The 21,045-nt window shown below is 36.3% G+C and overlaps 1 protein-coding gene across 3 annotated transcripts in view; it reads left to right on the plus strand.

Annotated features, from left to right (window-relative positions):
* Positions 1-21,045, plus strand: part of LOC133310632 (ferredoxin-dependent glutamate synthase, chloroplastic) — a 45,422-nt gene that overhangs the window by 23,584 nt on the left and 793 nt on the right. For all 3 annotated transcript variants that reach the window (XM_061511593.1, XM_061511594.1, XM_061511595.1), the window contains 19 exons: positions 4,365-4,522; positions 4,922-5,051; positions 7,480-7,538; positions 7,711-7,816; positions 13,744-13,840; positions 14,009-14,124; positions 14,209-14,406; positions 14,732-14,842; positions 15,637-15,876; positions 15,967-16,065; positions 16,178-16,273; positions 16,373-16,570; positions 16,682-16,756; positions 16,916-17,044; positions 17,178-17,276; positions 19,365-19,507; positions 19,597-19,690; positions 20,091-20,329; positions 20,459-20,537. In XM_061511593.1, coding sequence (XP_061367577.1) covers positions 4,365-4,522; positions 4,922-5,051; positions 7,480-7,538; positions 7,711-7,816; positions 13,744-13,840; positions 14,009-14,124; positions 14,209-14,406; positions 14,732-14,842; positions 15,637-15,876; positions 15,967-16,065; positions 16,178-16,273; positions 16,373-16,570; positions 16,682-16,756; positions 16,916-17,044; positions 17,178-17,276; positions 19,365-19,507; positions 19,597-19,690; positions 20,091-20,329; positions 20,459-20,537 — 2,466 coding nt within the window. The remainder of the gene's footprint in view (positions 1-4,364; positions 4,523-4,921; positions 5,052-7,479; positions 7,539-7,710; positions 7,817-13,743; positions 13,841-14,008; positions 14,125-14,208; positions 14,407-14,731; positions 14,843-15,636; positions 15,877-15,966; positions 16,066-16,177; positions 16,274-16,372; positions 16,571-16,681; positions 16,757-16,915; positions 17,045-17,177; positions 17,277-19,364; positions 19,508-19,596; positions 19,691-20,090; positions 20,330-20,458; positions 20,538-21,045) is intronic.

Below are 21,045 nucleotides of genomic sequence, written 5' to 3' on the forward strand. Positions count from 1 at the left end.
GTGCTTGTAGAAAATGTTTCTCAGTAATATCATCTCCTGTTATATAATATCATCAACATATACAAGGAGCACAGTTAGCTTCCCATCTTGGGAGTGCTTGAAGAATAGTGTGTGATCTCCTTGACTCTGTTTATATCCTAAGGCCAGCATAACCTTAGTAAATCTGCCAAACCAGGCACGAGGAGATTGTTTCAATCTATACAAGGCCTTTTTTAACCTGCAAACTTTATTTCCTCCATCCATAGAGTCAAAGCTAGGTGGGATTTTCATGTAGACTTCTTCTAACTCACCATTAAGGAAAGCATTCTTCACATCAAATTGATTCATATCCCAGTTGTAATTGGCAGCAAGGGACAATAAAGCTCTCAAAGTATTCATCTTTGCAACTGGGGGCAAAGTTTCTTCATAATCAATGTCATAGGTCTGAGTATAACCCTTGGCAACTAACCGAGCCTTATATCTCTCAAGGGTACCATCAGAATTATATTTCTAGGCATAAACTCATTTGCACCCTACTGTTTTCTTTCCATCAGGTCTATCAATAACCTCCCATGTTTTATTTTTCTCCAAGGCATTCATTTCATCTTGCATGGCTCGAGCCCAATTCTTATCTTTTAATGCTTCATGTACTGATTTTGGGATTGAGATAGAATCTAGTGTTGAAATATAGCTTTTGTGCTGCACAGAAAGGTTAGTTGAAGAGACAAAATGAGAGATAGGGTGTTAGGTACAAGATATTTTTCCTTTTCTTAAGGCAATAAGTAAGTCATCAGAGGTACTGCGTAAGCTATTAGAAGCAACATGCAAATCATTAGAGGCAACAATATTAGGTTCAGAAACAGGAGAAGTAATAATATTAGGATTAGAAATAAGATATTCAGGACTTACCAGTGGTTCAGACGATTGAGGTTGCTGGTGAAGCAGTGTGGGCTGCTTTCTCCTGTGATATACCAACTCAGGTGTCACAATCCTCCGTATTTCCGGTGTATCAGATGGGTCAGACACAGAAGAATCAGAAACAAGAGGAAGAGGTGTAGGAGAAAACATGGAAGGTTCAGACTCAAAGTTAGAAGGTGATGAATCTACTAAAGAACCACTCTCCCCCTAAAAATGAGGATTTGGGAAAAAAGACTCAGATTCATGAAATGTGACGTCCATTGAGACAGAGAATTTCTGACTAGCAGGATGATAACACTTGTAGCCTTTTTTATTAGGGGCATAACCAAGGAAGATACATTTGAGAGCCCTACGATCCAACTTACTGCGAAGATGTTTATGAACATGGACAAAGACAACACACCCAAGCACTTGTGGCTGAAGACTGTGCATAAAGGGAACAGAGGGAAAGAATGAAGTCATTGAGTGAATAGGACGTACATTGTCAAGGATCCGAGAGGGCAAGCGGTTGATTAAGAAAGTTGCAGTAAGTATGGCATCTCCCCAGTAGCACTTGGGTATATGATTATGAAAAAGTAAGACTTGGAAAAATATATTATTAAATTGTATATAAACTGTACAAAGGGTTCTCTATTTAAAGAGATTACATGACCTAATGGGCTAAGCCCAATACAACAAATAAATAAATAAATATTATTATTTACAACACTCCCCCTCAAGCTGAGGAATAGATATTTATCATTCTCAGCTTGCTAGTAAGCTCTTGAAATCTGTCTGAAGGAAGTCCCTTTGTCAATACATCAGCTAATTGACACCCAGTAGGAATGTATGGAGTGGTAATCAACTCGCTATCAAGTTTCTCTTTGATGAAATGGCGGTCGACCTCAATATGTTTAGTCCGATCATGTTGAACTGGATTATGAGCTATACAAATAGCAGACTTGTTATCGCATAACAGCTTTATAGGTCCCTCACATTTTATTTTGAGATCATCAAGTACAATTTTCAGCCACAATAACTCACAAATGCCTTGAGTCATAGCTCGAAATTCAGCCTCTGCACTTGATCTGGCAACTACATCTTGTTTCTTATTTCTCCATGTCACCAAGTTACCACAAAGAAACATACAATAACCAGTGGTAGAATGACGGTCAGTCACAGATCCAGCATAATCAGCATCAGTGTAAACTTCTAAAAAGAGATTGCCATCACGCCGGAATAGTAGTCCTTTACCAGGAGTGGCTTTAAGATACTGAAGAATTTTCTCCACTGCCTGCATGTGTTTCTCCTTTGGATCGTGCATAAACTGACTGACAACACTAACAACATAAGCTAGGTCTGGTCTAGTATGAGCCAGATATATAGTCTCACATTGGTTGGATGAGCCAACTAATGTAGAGTTTATAAGGCCTTGGGCACTCCCACCCTTTGAGCTAGCTTTTGAGGTGGTGTATCCCAAGGTTCTTTACAGTAAGGCACAAACAACTTCAAGAAGATGATAATTCTTCCTCTCAACAACTCCATTTTGTTGAGGGGTGTCCACACAAGTAAGTTCATGAATCATGCCCTAATCTTGGAAGAATTTGGAAAGATGCTGATTGACATATTCGGTACCATTGTCGTACCTTAGTCTTTTAATTCTTTTACCAAATTGGGTTTCAATCATTTTATAAAATTGAAAGAATAACTGTGGTACTTCAGATTTTTCATGCATTAAATAAACCCAGGTTATACGAGTGCAATCATCAATGAAAGAAACAAACTATTTATTACCAGAAGTATGAGGAACTTTAGAAGGACCCCAAACATCAGAATGAATAAGATCAAAAGGCTCAACACTTTTAATGGTACTAGAAGGAAAAGAGACACGATGATGTTTATCAAACTCACAAACATCACAATGAAAACACTCAACAGACTTGGACAAAAATAATGATGGAAATAAAGACTTAAGCAAACGAAATGGAGGATGCCCCAAGCGTTTATGATAGAGCCAAATCAAAGAGTCGGCAGTAGACTGAGACTGAGTCAATAAGGTGTGATCCTTAGCATACTTTGCAGAAGATTCTGGCACCAGATAGTACAACCCACCTTGCTCCTTAGCACCTCCAATCGTCTTTCTCGTGGCGAGATCTTGAAAAAAACAAGGAGTATGGAAGAAAATTACAGTGCAATTCAAATCTTTGGTAATTTTATGAATAGAAAGAAGATTAGTGGAGAGTTTAAATAAACAAATATAATTATTTACAACATTTTTTTTAAATTTGACACCTGGCTCCAACATGTGTCGTATGGGTGTTGGAGTGTAGGTGTCAAAAGCGATTCGAACACTTCGACAATTGATAGGAATGCACCTCTGCATGAAGAATCTAATGTAGGAACCAAAATAGCTAAGCCACTTAAAGTATATGTCCGTATGCCTAGAATTAAATCAAATTAGTGTGCAGTTATTTTAGTAGTTATTATTTATTTATGGATGTGGTCTGTTTAAAATAAAATCAACTTAGTGTGCAGTTATTCTTTATACATGGGTGTGGTCTGTAAATCTTGTAACTGCTAATAATTGCCATTAGGATAGGAACTGCAATTTGTGTTCTGTATTTAGGAATAGTTTATGGGGGAAGGATATACTTACCACCAAAAAAGTTTACCACCTTTACAACTAACCTAATCACCATTGATTTCCGTCAATCTAACAGTTATAATTTATTAGATTTATTGGGAATTAATAATTAATTAATAAATACGACCAAGTATTTTCCAATAAATTATAACCGCTAGATTGACGGAAATCAACGGTGATTAAGTTAGTTGTAAAGGTAGTAAATTTTTTTGGTGGTAAGTATATCCTTTCCCTAATTCATGACATAATTTGTGGGAAGAATATTTTTTGTATTAGTTCGGCTGAGGCTGGGGCAAGGGGATCTATTCCTTGCAGGGAGCATTTGCTCTTCTCTCTTTGTAATTTCTCAGTTGTTTATTAATAAAATTCTCCATACAGACTCTGGATAGGGAGTTATACCTATCACTTCGACACCTCTAGGAGGAGAAGTGTCCATGCTTCATAACTCACTTGTTCTATCCACCATCCAAATACAGCTAGACACTCACTCTATCTATGCCTAATTCCGAAACATTGTCTAACTCCGCTCTGCCCAACATGGAATAGTACTTTTATCTTGGAAAATGATATCATACTAGAGAGAATATAGGGAATTGAATATTACATTATTGCATGAATAAATTGGCTTCATATTTGTGTTTTGCATTTATGATTAGGCATGGATCATGTCTGATTCTCATGAATAGCTGCCAACTACCTTTATCCTTTAAGATTCCATTTGTATGGTTGGATCTTAAATTGAATTTTCATTTATATATATACTTATATATGTGCGTGTATGTTTGTTTGCATGCAGTCATGCATGTATATGGGCTAATGCATTCCCTCTTTTCTTTGGTCTCAGGAACCAACTCATCCTGCAATTCCAGTACTTCTTGCCGTTGGTACTGTTCATCAGCATCTAATCCAAAATGGCCTGCGGATGTCGGCTTCAATTATAGCAGATACTGCACAGTGCTTTAGCACTCATCAGTTTTCCTGTTTAATAGGATATGGTGCAAGGTTATTTAATACCTCCACTGAAGCCTCTGTTAGCAATGGATTTTTAGTTTCTTGTTTCTGCCTTGTTTAAATCTTATTAGGAGTTGTGTTGGTGATCTAATTTTCATTTGTTAGTATCCTTATTTGTGTTAGACTTGGAATAAATTGATGATTTTTTGTTACCTAGTTAGTTTGCCAGTTTTATGATATAGTTCTATTCTTACCCTTGTCTACAAGCCATTTTCTCATTTAAACTTGAATTAATTTGAATTTCTGGTTTTCCTACCGAACAATTGTTTGCTGGTGTCATTGGTTGCATTAGTTGTTTGGAGCAATGGAAACCGGGAATCATGCCTAGTCAAGTTTCCTTGCTTCTATCTTCTTGACCACAGAATGATATGCCTGTTTTCTTTGTTTTAGTGCTGTGTGTCCATACTTGGCATTGGAGACATGCCGGCAGTGGCGTTTGAGTAGTAAAACTGTAAATCTGATGAGGAATGGGAAGATGCCTACTGTATCAATTGAACAGGCGCAGAAGAACTATTGCAAGGTTAGTGCTGAACTTCAAATCACTATTTCAACTTCATTTCCGATGAACAGCTTAAAAACTGAATGCCATTTTTGTATGTCAGTGTGTAATTATGCTGGCTGTGCACCTACCCTGGTTATTTAAGTTGTCTTTTTAATAGTACTCCTCTCAAAAATAGAGGAAAGCTGCATTTGGTTGAAACTCAAAGGATGACTTTCTAATGCCATAAAATGAGTTTCATTCGTTAATTAACTTTGTTAATGAGATAAACACTTTTTTTGCATAAATTAAGGAGGAGAATGAGATTGAAGGGAAATTAAAGATAAAATAGATCGAACATGAAAGAAGAAACCAAAATAGACCTGGATACAAGTTATAGTATATTATTATTGTAGAATTTCATATTTGTTTGAGTTTTAGGATTTTTTATATTATGATTTTTTTTTTGGTATATTTGTTTGTTCTTTTTTATATTTTGACAAGTGGCCTCAAAATTCAAGAGGGGGTGGGGGTGAAATGAGTTTTGAAAATCTTTTCGCAAATTGCCTTACTTTCTTTAAAAGATCAATTTCTTGAGATACTATGATTTATGATAAGCAAAAGGTAGTAGATGATGATTTAGACAAACAAATTTGAAACTAAATATGCTAAATTAAAGGAGATAAAGTTATAGAGATTGCAAACTCGGTTTATTTTGGTTGGTCAAAACCATCGTGACCTACGTCCACCTTCAATCACCGCAATGATTGGTCCACTATTGATCAAGCTTCAAGGGTGCTTGAACAAACAACTGCAATCGTTCCAAGATTATGGTTCTTGGCCACCATACAATTCCACCCGTATCCGAATATTTCATGTCAGCAGGACCTTGCACGGAATTTTTTATTCCTTTTTTATCCAAAATGACTTCTGTCATATTGAACACATGTAATGGGACTTAGAAAACATTACTTTTTTTTTTACACACTAAACTAATCAATCAAGTCCTATTTCAATATGTTGTGTCAAAAATGAAATCTTTTAAGTTCAAAGTGAGTTTCAAGAATGTGAACATGTGTATTTAGGTTGTATAAGATTGCTTGTGTGCTCAAACCATGATAAAAACTTTCCGATGCAATTTTGACCTATTAAACCAAGATTTTTAACCACTTTGATCATGTAGTGATGAGAATGGCTTGAGCTCATGCAATGCTATCTACTATACACCTTTACATACATGTTCCAAGTCCTAAAATTATATTCTAATGTGATCTTGGACTTAGCTCCATGCTTTAAGGCTTGATTCTTGATTTTGACACTTGAGCACTTGAATTTGCATTTGATTCTTGGACTTGAATTTTTCTTCTTATTGCTCGAGTCACCTTCTCCAAGCCTGTTTGTTATCATCAAAACTATGTTGATGTGATATCATCAAAGATATCAACCTTGAGTGCATAGGATCCACGTCATCACCTTAATTTCACGGGGGGTTAATTCTTTCTTCTGTGTATGTAAATTGCACCCCTTTGCAACTCATAAAATGAGTAAGGGCATAATTTGGTTACAAACATTCAATCAAGGAGGTAAGTAGGAAATTGTGTTAAATTGTGTGAATCGGGGGTAAATAGGAAACTATAAAAATAGCGTCTGGTTCCATTGTATATAATGTCTAGATTCATTGTACCTTCTTATTTAGTTACTTCTTTGATTACATAAATTTGTATCTGTTCCTTCTCATTCAGCAATAAAAAAATAAATCATCCAAACAGTCATAAAGTGTTTAGTGTAGTAAAACGCTCCGTCATGTGCTGATTAAAGGACAACAGCTACATAAACCTTAGGGGAGTGGTGGCAATTAGGGATGTTGTTTTGGGAATGGGCTGATCCAAATCTGCAGATAGGGGCACATGCTCCCGCGGAAGCTTGGATAGGATTGAACTGAGCATGACAGCTGTAGCGCAAAGAAAAAACAGTGAGATTCCGGTGCTCAGAGTGAGAGCACAACCAGAGGGAAGAACAAAGGCAAAACAAAAGTCACATATGAAACGAGTTTCATATTTTGGAAACATGGAAGCCAAAGAGTGATGGGATCAAGTCACGGAGGATGAGATTGCTTTGATACCATGTTGATATTATTAGGAAAGGTGGAAAGTAAAGAAAGTGAAAAATAGGCTTCTGAATCTGAATGATTAATATTATTATGCTATGATGTGAGTTAACAAAACACTAATCTGATACACCTATTTATACTAATAATCTAGGTCAAGTAAGAGTATACTCTACCAGCCACTAACATAATAAAACTCAAAAAACAGAATCCATTATTCCAACTGGGTCCTTTAGGGAAGAATTTTATTTACCTTCATAGTCTTTCTTTTTTTTCCTCCCTCTTTCTTTTAATGAATTCTTATTTAATTTTTTTTTTTTATAACTTGTGACAAATGATTTGCATTTTGTTCCTGCATTTCAGGCTGTAAAAGCAGGTCTTCTTAAAATTCTTTCCAAAATGGGCATATCATTGCTTTCAAGGTTTGTGATTTATGTAATAAAGTAAATAAAGAACAACTAATGCCCGAGAATGCTAGCATAGTCATTTTATTTTAAATATAAATTAGTAGTTTCTCTAACGTTTTAATTTCTTTTCTCTTCTTTCCTTAATGATATTATGCTATTGACAAATCAATTTGTCAATTGTATGTAGTTACTGTGGTGCACAGATATTTGAAGTCTATGGATTAGGGAAGGATGTTGTTGATCTTGCATTCAGAGGAAGTGTGTCAAAAATTGGTGGATTAACTTTTGATGAGGTGAGGAAGAATACAGAACTCAAGCTCATAAATGAAAATGCAAATTCTACTAATATTTTACTAACGGTATAGGCATGAATTCTAGTGAATGAATAGTGCCTTTCCGCCTTTTCGTCAACAGTATTATTGACAATAATTGATCACCATAGGTGAAACTTTTATCCTAGGTATCATTTTGTAAATTTCTTACCCTTTCAAAATGAACATAGCTACCTTTTTATCTGAATATAATTACGGGAAAATATATCTTACATCTATGAACAAATCTGGATATGTTTTCAGTCTCGATAAAATTTGCATTGCAGATTCCCTTGTATTAGAGCTAATCATGCTTAGACTTAAACCTGTTATGGCATTTAACTATTTTAGATCCCTACAGATGTGAAAGAATCTGAGCATGAGTACAAAATGAAGGAAAGTATGGGAGTTTGAGACAGAAAAAATGAAAGGGAGAGAAAACTTGGAGAAATCTCTGAGAAACTAAATATTTTTCACATTTAATTAACTCAGACATGAGTTCTTGCATTTGTAGAACCTGAATCTAATGTAGAGTTCGAGCCGGCTGTGACTAACTGAACAGATTTTTCCTAACAAGCAACAGCTAACAGTTATAACAGAAATTATCTAGCAGTTTTCGTAACTCCATTTTGTGGAATTAGGCATTGTGGCACACCGGATATTGTGTGGCACTTCATTATTAGGTACAGAAGAGGGCATGTGATTGATGAGAAAACAAGAAGTGATAATAGCATCTGTCTAAAAACGGATTGGAACATTCATATGAATGAGAAGGGTACATGCAATTTCAACCAGATGTCTATTTTTATATTTGGCCATTCCATTTTGCTGTGGAGTGTGAGGACAGGTGGTCTGGTGTAACGTTCCATGTTTTTCTAAAAAATTAGAAAATTCAAGAAATACCTACTCTTTCGCATTATCGCTGCGCAAGAGTCGAATAGAAGAACCAAATTAAGTATTTACTCACGATACAAAAATTTTGATAAATAGAAAATAATTCATAACGATTTTTCATTAAATAAACCTAAGAATAACGAGAAAAATCAACAAAAGTCACAAAATGCTGAAAGCCCAAAACAGACATGGTTCGACTCGGACCTCAAAATCAGAATGAACAATAGAAAAGGGAGTATCAGCTCTTTTATTGACTCTATTAGCAAAGGAGGAGTGGGTGTGTTTTCCTTGCTGACAAGACTAACAGTTTAAAGACTGAAGGCTGGACAAAAAAGGAACCATATGTTGAAGCTTGGATAGACTTGGATGACCCAGACAACTATGTATTAGTTCAGGAGACTCTGTGAGAGCACGCCACTGAAGAAGGACATTCAGATAATAGAGACCTCGTGACTCTCGGCCTGCTCCAATCGTCTTCCCCGTACCCGGATCTTGCATAGAGAAAGATTGATCAAAGAAGGTAACTGTACTTGAAAGTGAATGAATCAAGTGGCTAACAGAGATTAAATTGAAGGGAATGCCAAGTATATAATAAACAGAGGTCAAAGTCAAAAAAAGAGTTGGTTTGGCTTGCCCAATATCACGAAAAGGGGCCTTGGTGCCATCAGCAAAAGTAACAGAAGGTAGGTTATTAGAATAAGTAAATGAAGTAAAGAGATCCTTATTATCACAAAGGTGATCAGTAGGACCAAAGTCTATTATCCAGATTTCAAGAGATTATTGAGAAAGACTATATTTCACTCCAATGGCACATGGGATCTTGTTTGCGCTTCTACCGGGAAGTTGGTTGTCAATGGGTATTCACTGTTTAAATTGGTTCTGATGGTACTGTTGACAGCCTCAAAGCCCACTTAGTGGCCAAGGAATACACTTAAATTTTTTGTCTTGACTATAGGGACACTTTCTCTCCAGAAGGTAGGTTACGATATATACGCGCGAGCTTGAGGGGGATTGTTAGAAATAATATTGTATTATTATTGTTTTATTCTTTTATTATTTAGACTCTAGAAGCTTCATTGGGCTTAGCCCATTAGGTCATTTAGTCTCTATAAATAGAGAGCTCCCTTGTTTAGTTATACACACAATATATACAACATTCATATTTCCATATTCTTAAGTAATAGAAAATTTATTTTTTACTGATGTGCAAATAAAATTCTCTGCTGAAACATTCTCTCTTATCACTATTGAAAATTCCATTTTTACTTAGTTTATGTTTATAATTTGGGAAAAATGTTTGTCCTTTTAAATAACATAACTTATATCCTTTCATTCTCACAAAGAGATGGGACCCACACCTTTATATTTTTTTGTCCATTCTCTCTCCTCCTTTATCTATCTTTTTCTCTCACTTAAAATGACACAACTTTACATCCTTTAAAATGATACACACTTTTCTCCTTATAATTTATTCTATATTTATAAATATTAAAAATTTTAATTTTTAATTTTTAAATAATAAAAATTTTAACGAAGGAAAAAGTTTGGCTCGCGGATAAGCCCTAACCCAACCTGCTAAATCATAAAGCTTTAGAGGTTAGGGCTAAAAATGGCCCTAATTGATTGGGGCCAAATATAGGGTTTTACGGTCTAGTCGTGCGCTTCAACCCATTTTGACACCTCTAGGTGAAGGCAATCTTTGTATGTAATCTTACCCTTGCATATTTGTAAAGAGGTTATTTCCTAGATTCAAACCCATGGTGTAAATAGGCTGAATCGGGCTAGGCTTTGATTTAAATAGGTCAGTCCTGTGTAAAATACTTTGGGTTTGACCTAGTCTGTTAGCGCTCAAATTATAAGTCTAGCTAGCCTATATTTAAAAAACAAAAGATTAGGCCTGGGCTTGTCAGCCTGTTTAAGCCTATTAGGCATTCAATAATTAAAATAATATTACTTTATTATTTAAAATCATTAAAATAAAAAAATTATTTATTTTATTTAAAATAAATAATATGATATAGGCCGGCCTATAGGCTTATAGCCCGGGCCCTATAAAAGAAAGCCTATGGCTTGCTTTCTAAAACGGCTTTTTTAAATACTTGAACCTGTTCTATTTTATTAGATATAATAGGCCCAGCTTGACCTGATGTAGGCCCTTAATAGGCTGCTGTAAAGAACCAATTCAACCCAAAAGTTTAAGCTATTGGGTGAGGTTACATAATGGTTTTATATATCTCAACACGCCCCCTCACATGAGAGCCCACTGGGCTTGAAGGGTGGACGATATACAGGCCCACCTACCTGTGCGAAGAAAGAAATTTCACTAGAGAAAGTGGGGGGCGGCGAGGATCGAACCCGGGACACGAGGCTCTGATACCATGTAAAAAACCAATTCAACCCAAAAGCTTAAACTATTGGCTGAGGCTACATTAATGGTTTTATATATCTCAACAGCTTCCTTTCCCATTTACACCCCTACCCATGACCTTTTAGTCATAAAGAAATGTAAAGAACCTTGGAATACACCACCCCAAAAGCTAGCTCAAAGGATGGGAGTGTCCAAGGCCTTATAAACTTCACATTAGTTGCTCATACAACCAATGTGGGACTATATCTCAACACGCCCCCTCACACGAAAGCCCACTGGGCTTGAAGAGTGGACAATGCACAGGTCCACCTACCTGTGCGAACGAAGAAATTCCACTTGAAAGAAAGTGGAGGGCGACGAGGATTGAACCCGGGACACGAGGCTCTGATACCATGTAAAGAACCAATTCAACCGAAAAGCTTAAGCTGTTGGGTGAGGCTACATTAATGGTTTTATATATCACAACACGTCCCCTCACATGAGAGCCCACTGGGCTTGAAGGGTGGACAATGGCCAGGCCCACCTACCTGTGCGAACAAAGAAATTCCACTTGAAAAAAAGTGGAGGGCGACGAGGATCGAACCTAGGACACGAGGCTCTGATACTATGTAAAGAACCAATTCAACCCAAAAGCTTAAGCTCTTGGGTGAGGCTACATTAATGGTTTTATATATCTCAATAAGAAACAACTTTACCAATGCTCTGGCTCGCCCTCTAATATATTAAATCATAACTATCAATAAATATTTGGTGAGTTTTTCTCTAACCAAAATCGAATTGTACTATTATCAAGTCTGCCAGCACGTGCAGCTGCAAATTTTTTTGCTGAAACTCAAAAGTAGAGAACTGTCTAATAATATTACATTGTGGCTCCTTCAAAGTTGTTCTTCTAGGACCAGCATTTGGCACTTGACTCTTACGGGTTCATCTTATTTCTTACTAAACTCATGTTTGTTATTGGGTTTCATAAATCTAGTTATAGCACTAGGCAATTCAAATTTGATGGCAGAACTCACGAAGACACATTTGACAGCACGAGGATCAAGTTTGCTGTGGTGTTAGCGGTAAACATGGACAAAGGCCTCACAGCCAAAGACATAGGACTAAACACTATGCATAATAGGAACAAAAGGAAAGAAGGGGAATTCATATGATGAACAAGACCGACATTATCAAGTACTTGAGATGACAACTAATTTATCAAGTATGCAGCCATTAAGGCAACTTCCTCCTGATTATGAATTAGGAATAGACATTTGGAAGAGTAGAGCTTGAGTAATTTCAAGTAAAGCCAATACTTTCTTTCAGCAACACTATTTTGTTGGGAGTATCAACACGTGAGATAATTAATAATACCATGCTCCTCTAGGAAGGTAGAGAAAGGTTGGTAGACATATCTCTATACCATTATCAAGCCCAGATGTTTAATAGACTTTCTAAATTGTGTTTGTAACATGTGATAAAAGATAATAAATAATTGATATACTTCTGAATCGTCTATCATCAAGAACATCAAAGTTGCTCGAGTACATTCATCAATAAATGAATAATCATTTTTTTACCAGAAATATTAGAAATTGAGGAAGCACCCTCAACATCTGAATGAATAAGTGCAAAAGGCTCAACAAGATGCCTATGCTAGAAGATGACAAGTAACTAGAAGCTTCTGGCTGGGACCACCTTCACCATGTATGTTGAAGAGAAAATGCAGCCCTCCTTCCTCCTTGACAACTCCAGTTTCCCTTCCCTTGGCAATGTCCTGAAAGTTACTTCTAGTGCAATCAATAGTCAGAAAGGAGGTAGTGACCAATGATGATGGTGGTGGTGGTAGTGGCCTGAGTTACCGAGAAGGGTATGAGTTGCTGTGAAGTGTTTTAATGGTGTTTGACTTGGCAAGAGGGTCTCACTGTGATAAAGGCACAAAGCTGCAATGGTGGTGTCTAGAATGAAGGCACACTAGGGTTGTTTCGCGGAAGCAGAGTCTCCTAGTTCAGGAGCTTTGATAACAAGTTGAATGGGAAAATACTGAATATAATTTCCGAATTATATGTACATTTGTTCATTCTAATACATGGACCAAACTGAATAACTATTTTCATAATATTATGACTAAACTGCACTAACAAAATATTTCACAATAATTATAATGATTTATAGAGAATATTATCTGGTAAAGTATACAAGAGTGATGTTGGATTATAACAATACTTTGTCTTCTGTCCAATTGAATTTCTGCTTTCATTCTCCATTACTCTTTATGGACGTTATTATGAGTATGTATTTACATATACAATACTGTGCCATATGATATTGTGACCCTAGGATAAAATAGATTTGCAATTTTATCAATTATTGCATTGAGTGTTTCCTCTAACTTAATTTCCTATAAGAGTTATCTAAGGGGAATTTCAGGTTTGTGATATGAATTTTGTAAATGCAAGGCTTTTGACACTTCTTTTCCTCTGAGCATAATTAATCTTTTGTATGTGCATTTTGTTGCATCTATACTTATGATGCGCTTATAAATATATATGAATATGCATCCATATACAGAGTTTTGGTGCAAGAATGCACATATTTACTGCATTTTCGTTATAATGGATATCACTTATAATGAAACTTAGCTCTTACTTCCTATGAGGTGCAGCTGGCAAGAGAGACTTTGTCTTTCTGGGTGAAGGCATTCTCTGAGGATACAGCTAAAAGACTAGAAAATTTTGGATTTATACAGTTTAGACCAGGAGGTATGAATCGCTGTTTGACTCGTTAAGATTTGAAGAATCAGTTGACTTTTTGCTATGATTTTAGAAGCATTACAGAATGAGTGTTACTGTTTTATCAATGAAATTGCAATCAGATTAGTGTCCTGGGTACATAAAAAAATTGACTGATTTTGATTTACGTTTTGAAAGGGGAGTATCATGCAAATAATCCAGAGATGTCAAAGTTGCTCCACAAAGCTGTACGCCAGAAAAGTCAAAGTGCCTTTTCAGTTTATCAGCAACATTTGGCTAATCGACCTGTGAATGTGAGTCCTTAAAACCTTTCTTTCATGGCATAATTATACATTTTATTACAACATGATTATGTGAGATATCTGTTGTTCTTGCAGGTTCTTCGTGATCTTCTTGAGTTCAAGAGTGATCGTGCGCCAATACCTGTGGGGAAGGTTGAACCTGCTTCATCTATTGTGCAACGGTTTTGCACTGGGGGAATGTCACTTGGAGCTATTTCAAGAGAAACTCATGAAGCAATTGCAATTGCAATGAACAGATTAGGTGGAAAATCAAATTCAGGGGAAGGTGGTGAGGTAATATAATTTTTATCCCTATATAACTGTTGGTTTAAGAGAGCGAGCTTGGAGCAGTTGTAATGCTGATCCATTGTGATTGAACGGTTAGGGGTTCGAATCCAGGAATTCTTTTTTGCAATTATGCAAGGATAAGGCTGCGTACAAAGATTGCTCTCACCCCCCACCCTCACTAGTCGGGGTTTAATGAGGAGTGATTTTTATATAATCGTTTGTTCAGATGCATTCATAGTCAATATAAAGCACTTTTTTGTATCTTTTTATTTTCTCAACTTCTTATTTGCATTTTGACTATGGCTTCCTTGTATTCATATATTGCATTCAGGATCCTATTCGCTGGAGACCACTTACGGATGTTGTTGATGGTTACTCTCCAACTCTGCCACATCTTAAAGGTCTCCAAAATGGGGATACCGCTACTAGTGCCATCAAGCAGGTCAGTGCACTGAAATTTTGGAAAATACCTTCACTGACTTCGTTGACACATGACATATAGTGAAGTTATCCTGTTTATTGTGGAATGGTGGAAAATTCTTCATGTGGACTATTTCAATGCTTGTGCTTTATTTATTCTTTCTCTTGTCAAACTACTTGATTATAAAATCCTTAAAGCATACAGCTTCCCAGAAACTATTATTCTCAGTTGAATCTTGCCCAATATTTTTTTTGTTTCTCTTTTGCTTTCTGTTTGGCTTATATATATATATATATAGGCTTTAATGTTTCTAAAGTGAATGTAGATAAGTTATCTACATTCGCTCCCAAAACGACGTCGTTTTAGGCTGAAAAATTTAAAAATTATAATGAAAAAGACTATTATAATCCTGAAATAAATTATAATTACAAAAATACCTTGATTTCCGCCTCAAAACGACGTTGTTTTGGGCTCAATGTAGATAAGTTATCTACATTGACTGAAGAAAAAGTGAACCCATATATCTATATATATATATATATATATATATATATATATATATATATATATATATATATACATATTGTACAAACCTGTTTGAATAAGATCTACATACTCATAGTATTCATATTATTATAAACTCATGATCACGAATTTAGTTCTTAATCCAATTGGATGAGAGTTAACTTCCATATCCATTCAATCTGGCTGATTTGAATTGTATTTCCTCTAGAACTGGTCAGTTAACAGCTCTAATCACATAGAAATTGTGGCGGACAGTGGTAATCTGATAAATTATATTGCATTTTCTTAAGGTTGCTTCAGGAAGGTTTGGTGTCACCCCAACATTCTTGGCAAATGCTGATCAAATAGAAATCAAAATTGCACAAGGTGCAAAGCCTGGTGAAGGTGGACAATTGCCTGGGAAAAAAGTTAGCATGTATATCGCAAGGTTGAGAAATTCTAAACCAGGGGTTCCTCTTATATCTCCCCCTCCTCATCATGACATTTATTCTATTGAGGATCTTGCTCAATTGATCTTTGATCTTCATCAGGTGACTCTCTTGCTTGTTTTATTCACTTGTTTACTTTTAATGAAATCTAGAATACTGAGGAAAAGTCTCCATGGTTCTGTGGTTGAATAGGTGAACCCTATGGCCAAGGTGTCAGTAAAACTAGTGGCTGAAGCTGGAATTGGCACTGTTGCATCTGGGGTTGCGAAGGGAAATGCTGACATTATACAGGTGTCTACTTTGACCTGTAATCCATATATTTCTATGTTGCATCTATAGTTATATTTCTCATATATTCATCCTTTGTGAAGCATAACATTATCATAATGTGATCAACTTACAGATTTCAGGACATGATGGGGGAACAGGAGCAAGCCCTATAAGTTCCATCAAGCATGCAGGAGGTCCTTGGGAACTTGGCCTCACAGAATCTCACCAGGTTATAAGGGAATCATGACACACTGTAATTGCAATATATTCTTATAATTTCTGTCATGAAGAGTTATATGCTGCTTGATTGTGGACTATTTTCTTTCAGACACTCATTGAAAATGGACTTAGAGAACGGGTTATTCTCAGAGTTGATGGTGGATTTAGAAGTGGAGTTGATGTCATGATGGCAGCAATAATGGGCGCCGATGAATATGGGTTTGGTTCAGTGGCAATGATTGCTACTGGATGTGTTATGGCCCGCATTTGCCACACCAATAATTGCCCAGTTGGTGTAGCCAGTCAGGTTTTTAGAAGACTGATTTGTTATTACATGCTTTAACTGATTTGTTATTGCATGCTTTAATGCATTGATTGCTTGTCCTTTATCTAATAAGAATTTATCATTACACTTCAGAGGGAAGAGTTGCGAGCACGCTTTCCTGGTGTTCCTGGTGATCTTGTCAACTTCTTTCTTTATGTTGCTGAGGAGGTATTTTGTGGCTGCTGTTGATATCTTTCATGTTCATCTTAATGCTCCTTATTTTGGAGTTTTCATTATTGATTATGATTTTCATGTACAACGTTTAAGTTTGGATTGAGTAGTATTTTCCTCATCCTCTTGAATAAAATATTGTCATTATTTGACAAGGTAAGAGGCATATTGGCACAGCTGGGGTATGAGAAGTTAGATGATATAATTGGCCGGACAGACTTGTTGCAACCAAGAGACATATCTCTAGTGAAAACTCAGCATCTAGATCTGAGTTATATCCTCTCTGTACGTATTGTCTATAATCATATATCTGTTTCTTTTGTTGTATTTAAAATCTTAATTTTTTCTTTCTTTACCTTTCTGAGTTGAATGAATACCTGCTTCTCTAGTTTGTGTGTGATGAACCTTTTATTTTCAGAGTGTTGGGTTACCTAAATGGAGCAGTACAGAAATCAGGAATCAGGAGCCTCATACCAATGGTCCTGTTCTGGATGATGTTTTGCTAGCAGACCCAGAGGTAAATTAATAAACAACTATAGCTTCTGGTAATGAAAATACTTTTGGCATCCCCTCTGCAATTGTTTTTCATTAGACTAGTTTATCAGTCATATGCAGTGCTCAAATACTAGTAATCCCTCTAGTTTCAAGTTAACTTTATTGATAAGCCTCCTATGCAAGAAGTTACCCTACAATTTCAAGATTGTAGATTGGACCACGAATTTCTACTGGAGAGTTCACACCTGTTATAATTCTAAAACTTACTTTATACATTAGTTACTTAAATTTATATCTTATTCAATTAGTTTTGCACGTTGAATTTCTGAGAAAAAAGTTTCACCAATCATATTCAGCTTAAAAACGTGTACGAATTGAAAGATTCTGAATTTTGCATCGTCCTATGCCTTTTAACTGTTTATTTTCTCCAGAATAATGAAAAGGTACAGAAATTATTCAAATTTATTTTCCATCTAATCTATGCTAGAGAGTGGGTAGGGAAGGGGAGGGAATACTTTTTTTAGATGTAATATTTATCTCTTGTCAATATATTTTTTTAATTTTCCCTCAATATATTTCTTAATTCTAATCATTGTTATAATTTGATTTAAAAAAACCAATTTTCAATTAATATGTCTTTCCTGCTAAATAATTCAATTCATAAAATGGGTCGAAGAGGTTACTTGAATGAAAGAGGGATTGTATATTATTTCTGAATTAATAGAACTGTATATGGGTTCATTCTAATATGTAAGACCGAACCAGGAATTTACTTGCTTGAAATAGCGACCAATTTATGGCAGCAAAATATTTTACAATAATTGCAATCATATATTATCGAGTAAAGAATGCGAGACTGATGTTGGGACTATTACAATATTCCCTTTCAAGCTAGTGAATGGATATCTATCATTTTCAACTTATCAGAGACTATTAACGGGTAAAGAATGCAAGACTGATGTTGGGACTAATACAACACTCCCTCTCAAACTAATGAGTGGATATCTATCATTCCCAACTTGCATATCCTAAAACCTTGTGAAAGAAGTCCTTTAGTTAACACTTATACCAGCTGAGCCCCTGAAGATATGTGATGTGATAATCAGTCCATTATGTAGTTTCTCTTTTATGAAATGTTGGTCCATCTCAATTATGTTTATTTTTGTGATGTTGAACCGGATTATGAGCAATATTGATTGCTGATTAGTTATCATAAAATAACTTCATCAGAGTTTCATGCTTTATCCATATATCATCAAATATAATCTTTATCCCTATCAGCTCATAAACTCCATGTGCCATATCTTGAAACTCAGCCTTTGCACTTGATTGGGGCGACAAGATTTTGCTTCTTACTCTTTCACATAGTGGATAGGATTAAGTGTTGGGTTAGGGTTTTGGAGCTTTAGGGCGTGTTGTGGAGGGTTTGGAGTTTTTGGGGTGTACTATTTTGGAAGGATAACTTGTAGGATGATATCAATCTGGCAAGGGGAGGCCAGATCTGGATAGAGGAGACAGAGACGAGTAGAATGGCACGAAACGGTGGCCGGAACAGCCATTGGATATGCCACCACACGCTGAGGGAGAGGTTTCATGAACTCGTGCAGGAAGTTGTACCGGCATGTGAAGGCATGTGAAAGGGCAGCCTGAGCTAGGTTTCTTTTGGATGGACAGACAGCGAACTGCTCTCCTGGTGGGATTGTTGGGTGCAAAGGAGATGGCAGCTGCCAATATAGCAGCCTGGAGTTGCAGCCGTGGTCTGTGTTGCAGTGAAGAATCTGGGCGCCATGAAGGCACAAAATGAAAGGTTAAACTGACCACAATGAAGGAGGCGGCGGCAATGAATGCAGAGTTGGTTTTTTTTCACGGATGTGAAGTATCTTAGAGCGGGAGTTCTGATACGAACTTGAATGAAAACAAAATAGTTATATTATTTCTAAATTTGATTATGTACATGGGCTCATTATAATATATAGACCTAGCTATATAATTACTTTCCTAACATAATGACTAAACTATGGATGCAGAATATTAATAATTACAATGATTGCTGAGAATATTATGTGATATAGTATGCAGAACTGATGTAGGAAATTTGTTTTTGGTTCAGATTGCAGATGCCATTGAAAGTGAAAAAGCGGTTAGTAAGACCATAAAGATATACAACGTTGATCGTTCTGTTTGTGGGCGTATAGCAGGTGTCATTGCAAAGAAGTACGGTGACACTGGTTTTGCTGGACAGTTGAATATAACGTAAGTTGTCTTAATATGCAGCTTAAAATCTAGTATCTTAGAGCTGGATGTATTTATTAAGCTGAACAATTTTTGCAACATGCTTTCAGATTTACTGGAAGTGCCGGGCAGTCATTTGCGTGCTTTTTGACACCTGGAATGAAGATTCGCCTTGTTGGAGAGGCTAATGATTATGTGGGGAAGGTATCTTATAAACTCTGCCGTTGCCTATTACCTGAAAAATTGTTTAGGATTTAAATTAAACATTAAATTTGTGCTATGATTCATTTTTTAGTGAAAAGTGAGTCTTCTGCTTTGGTTACTTTATTTTACCCTACTATGCTTACTTATTCAGAGTGTGTTGCACTCAATTGGTAAAATACTTGAGAAATTTCATTTAGATGTTCTTCCCTGTGTTTCCTATGATTTGATGATATTATTTTTTGCCGAATATAATAAAGTTGAGCAATATAGGTTGTCCGGAATTAATGCACCCCTTTTATCACCATAGTGAATGAAATGGATGCTTTTGTACCTGTTCTAAATTTTCTTGGTTAGATACTCGAGGTACATTGTTCTGATGTTTATTTGTGACTGCTGCCAGGGCATTGCTGGAGGTGAGTTGGTTGTCACTCCAGTTGAAAAGACAGGGTTTCAACCTGAGGATGCAGCTATTGTGGGGAACACTTGCTTGTATGGGGCAACTGGTGGGCAGGTCTTTGTTAGAGGGAGAGCTGGGGAAAGATTTGCTGTCAGAAACTCACTTGCTGAAGCTGTGGTTGAGGGCACTGGAGATCATTGTTGTGAGTACATGACTGGTGGCTGTGTGGTTGTCTTGGGAAAGTGAGTAATATTTCCTTATCAAAGCTGTGCTGTTCTTCCCCTCATCTTCAGCCCCTCTTTATCTTTTTGTGTCATTGTTCAAATTGAAGTAAATTAACTGAGGGTTTCACATATTTTATACCTTGACAGAGTTGGTAGAAATGTAGCTGCTGGAATGACCGGAGGGTTGGCTTACATTCTTGATGAGGACAATACTCTCATACCCAAGGTTTGTGCCAGAGACCCGTTTCCCTGTCTCCTTTTTTTGTTACAAAGGAGTGCATGCATGGACTATTAAGATTATCTTTTCTGATTTTGTGGATCTGGATTCCATTTCTGCCCCTCTAAAGAAAGAAAAAGAGAGAAAATGATAAAGTTCTATGGTTTGGGAAGCATTTTCAACATTTTAAGAAAAAACTGTTTACTATACTATTGTTTTAAGATTTTCCCAAATCTCCCAAGCGCCTGTGAATGAGACACCAACCGCCTTCGAAATCTGCTTCTACATACAACTTGTCTTGGTAGTTATCTATTTTTTTACCTAGTCTGGTTGCTCTAGACCTCTAGTTATGGTAGTCTCTGTTGTCATCAAGAGGCTCAGAAGTATATGTCACCAAATAAGTTCTTCTCAACCACAGCAAAGTTTTCAGCCGCACCCCAACCCTCCCCTTCAAAGCCCTTTATTCTCGTTGCTTGAAACGAAATCATTTTAATGTTTTGGTATGCTTATATCTGAG

This window comes from Gastrolobium bilobum, unplaced genomic scaffold (assembly GCF_033153095.1).
Source record: "Gastrolobium bilobum isolate Gb01-03AN ecotype WA unplaced genomic scaffold, APGP_CSIRO_Gbil_v1 utg25398, whole genome shotgun sequence".
Lineage (NCBI taxonomy): Eukaryota > Viridiplantae > Streptophyta > Magnoliopsida > Fabales > Fabaceae > Gastrolobium > Gastrolobium bilobum.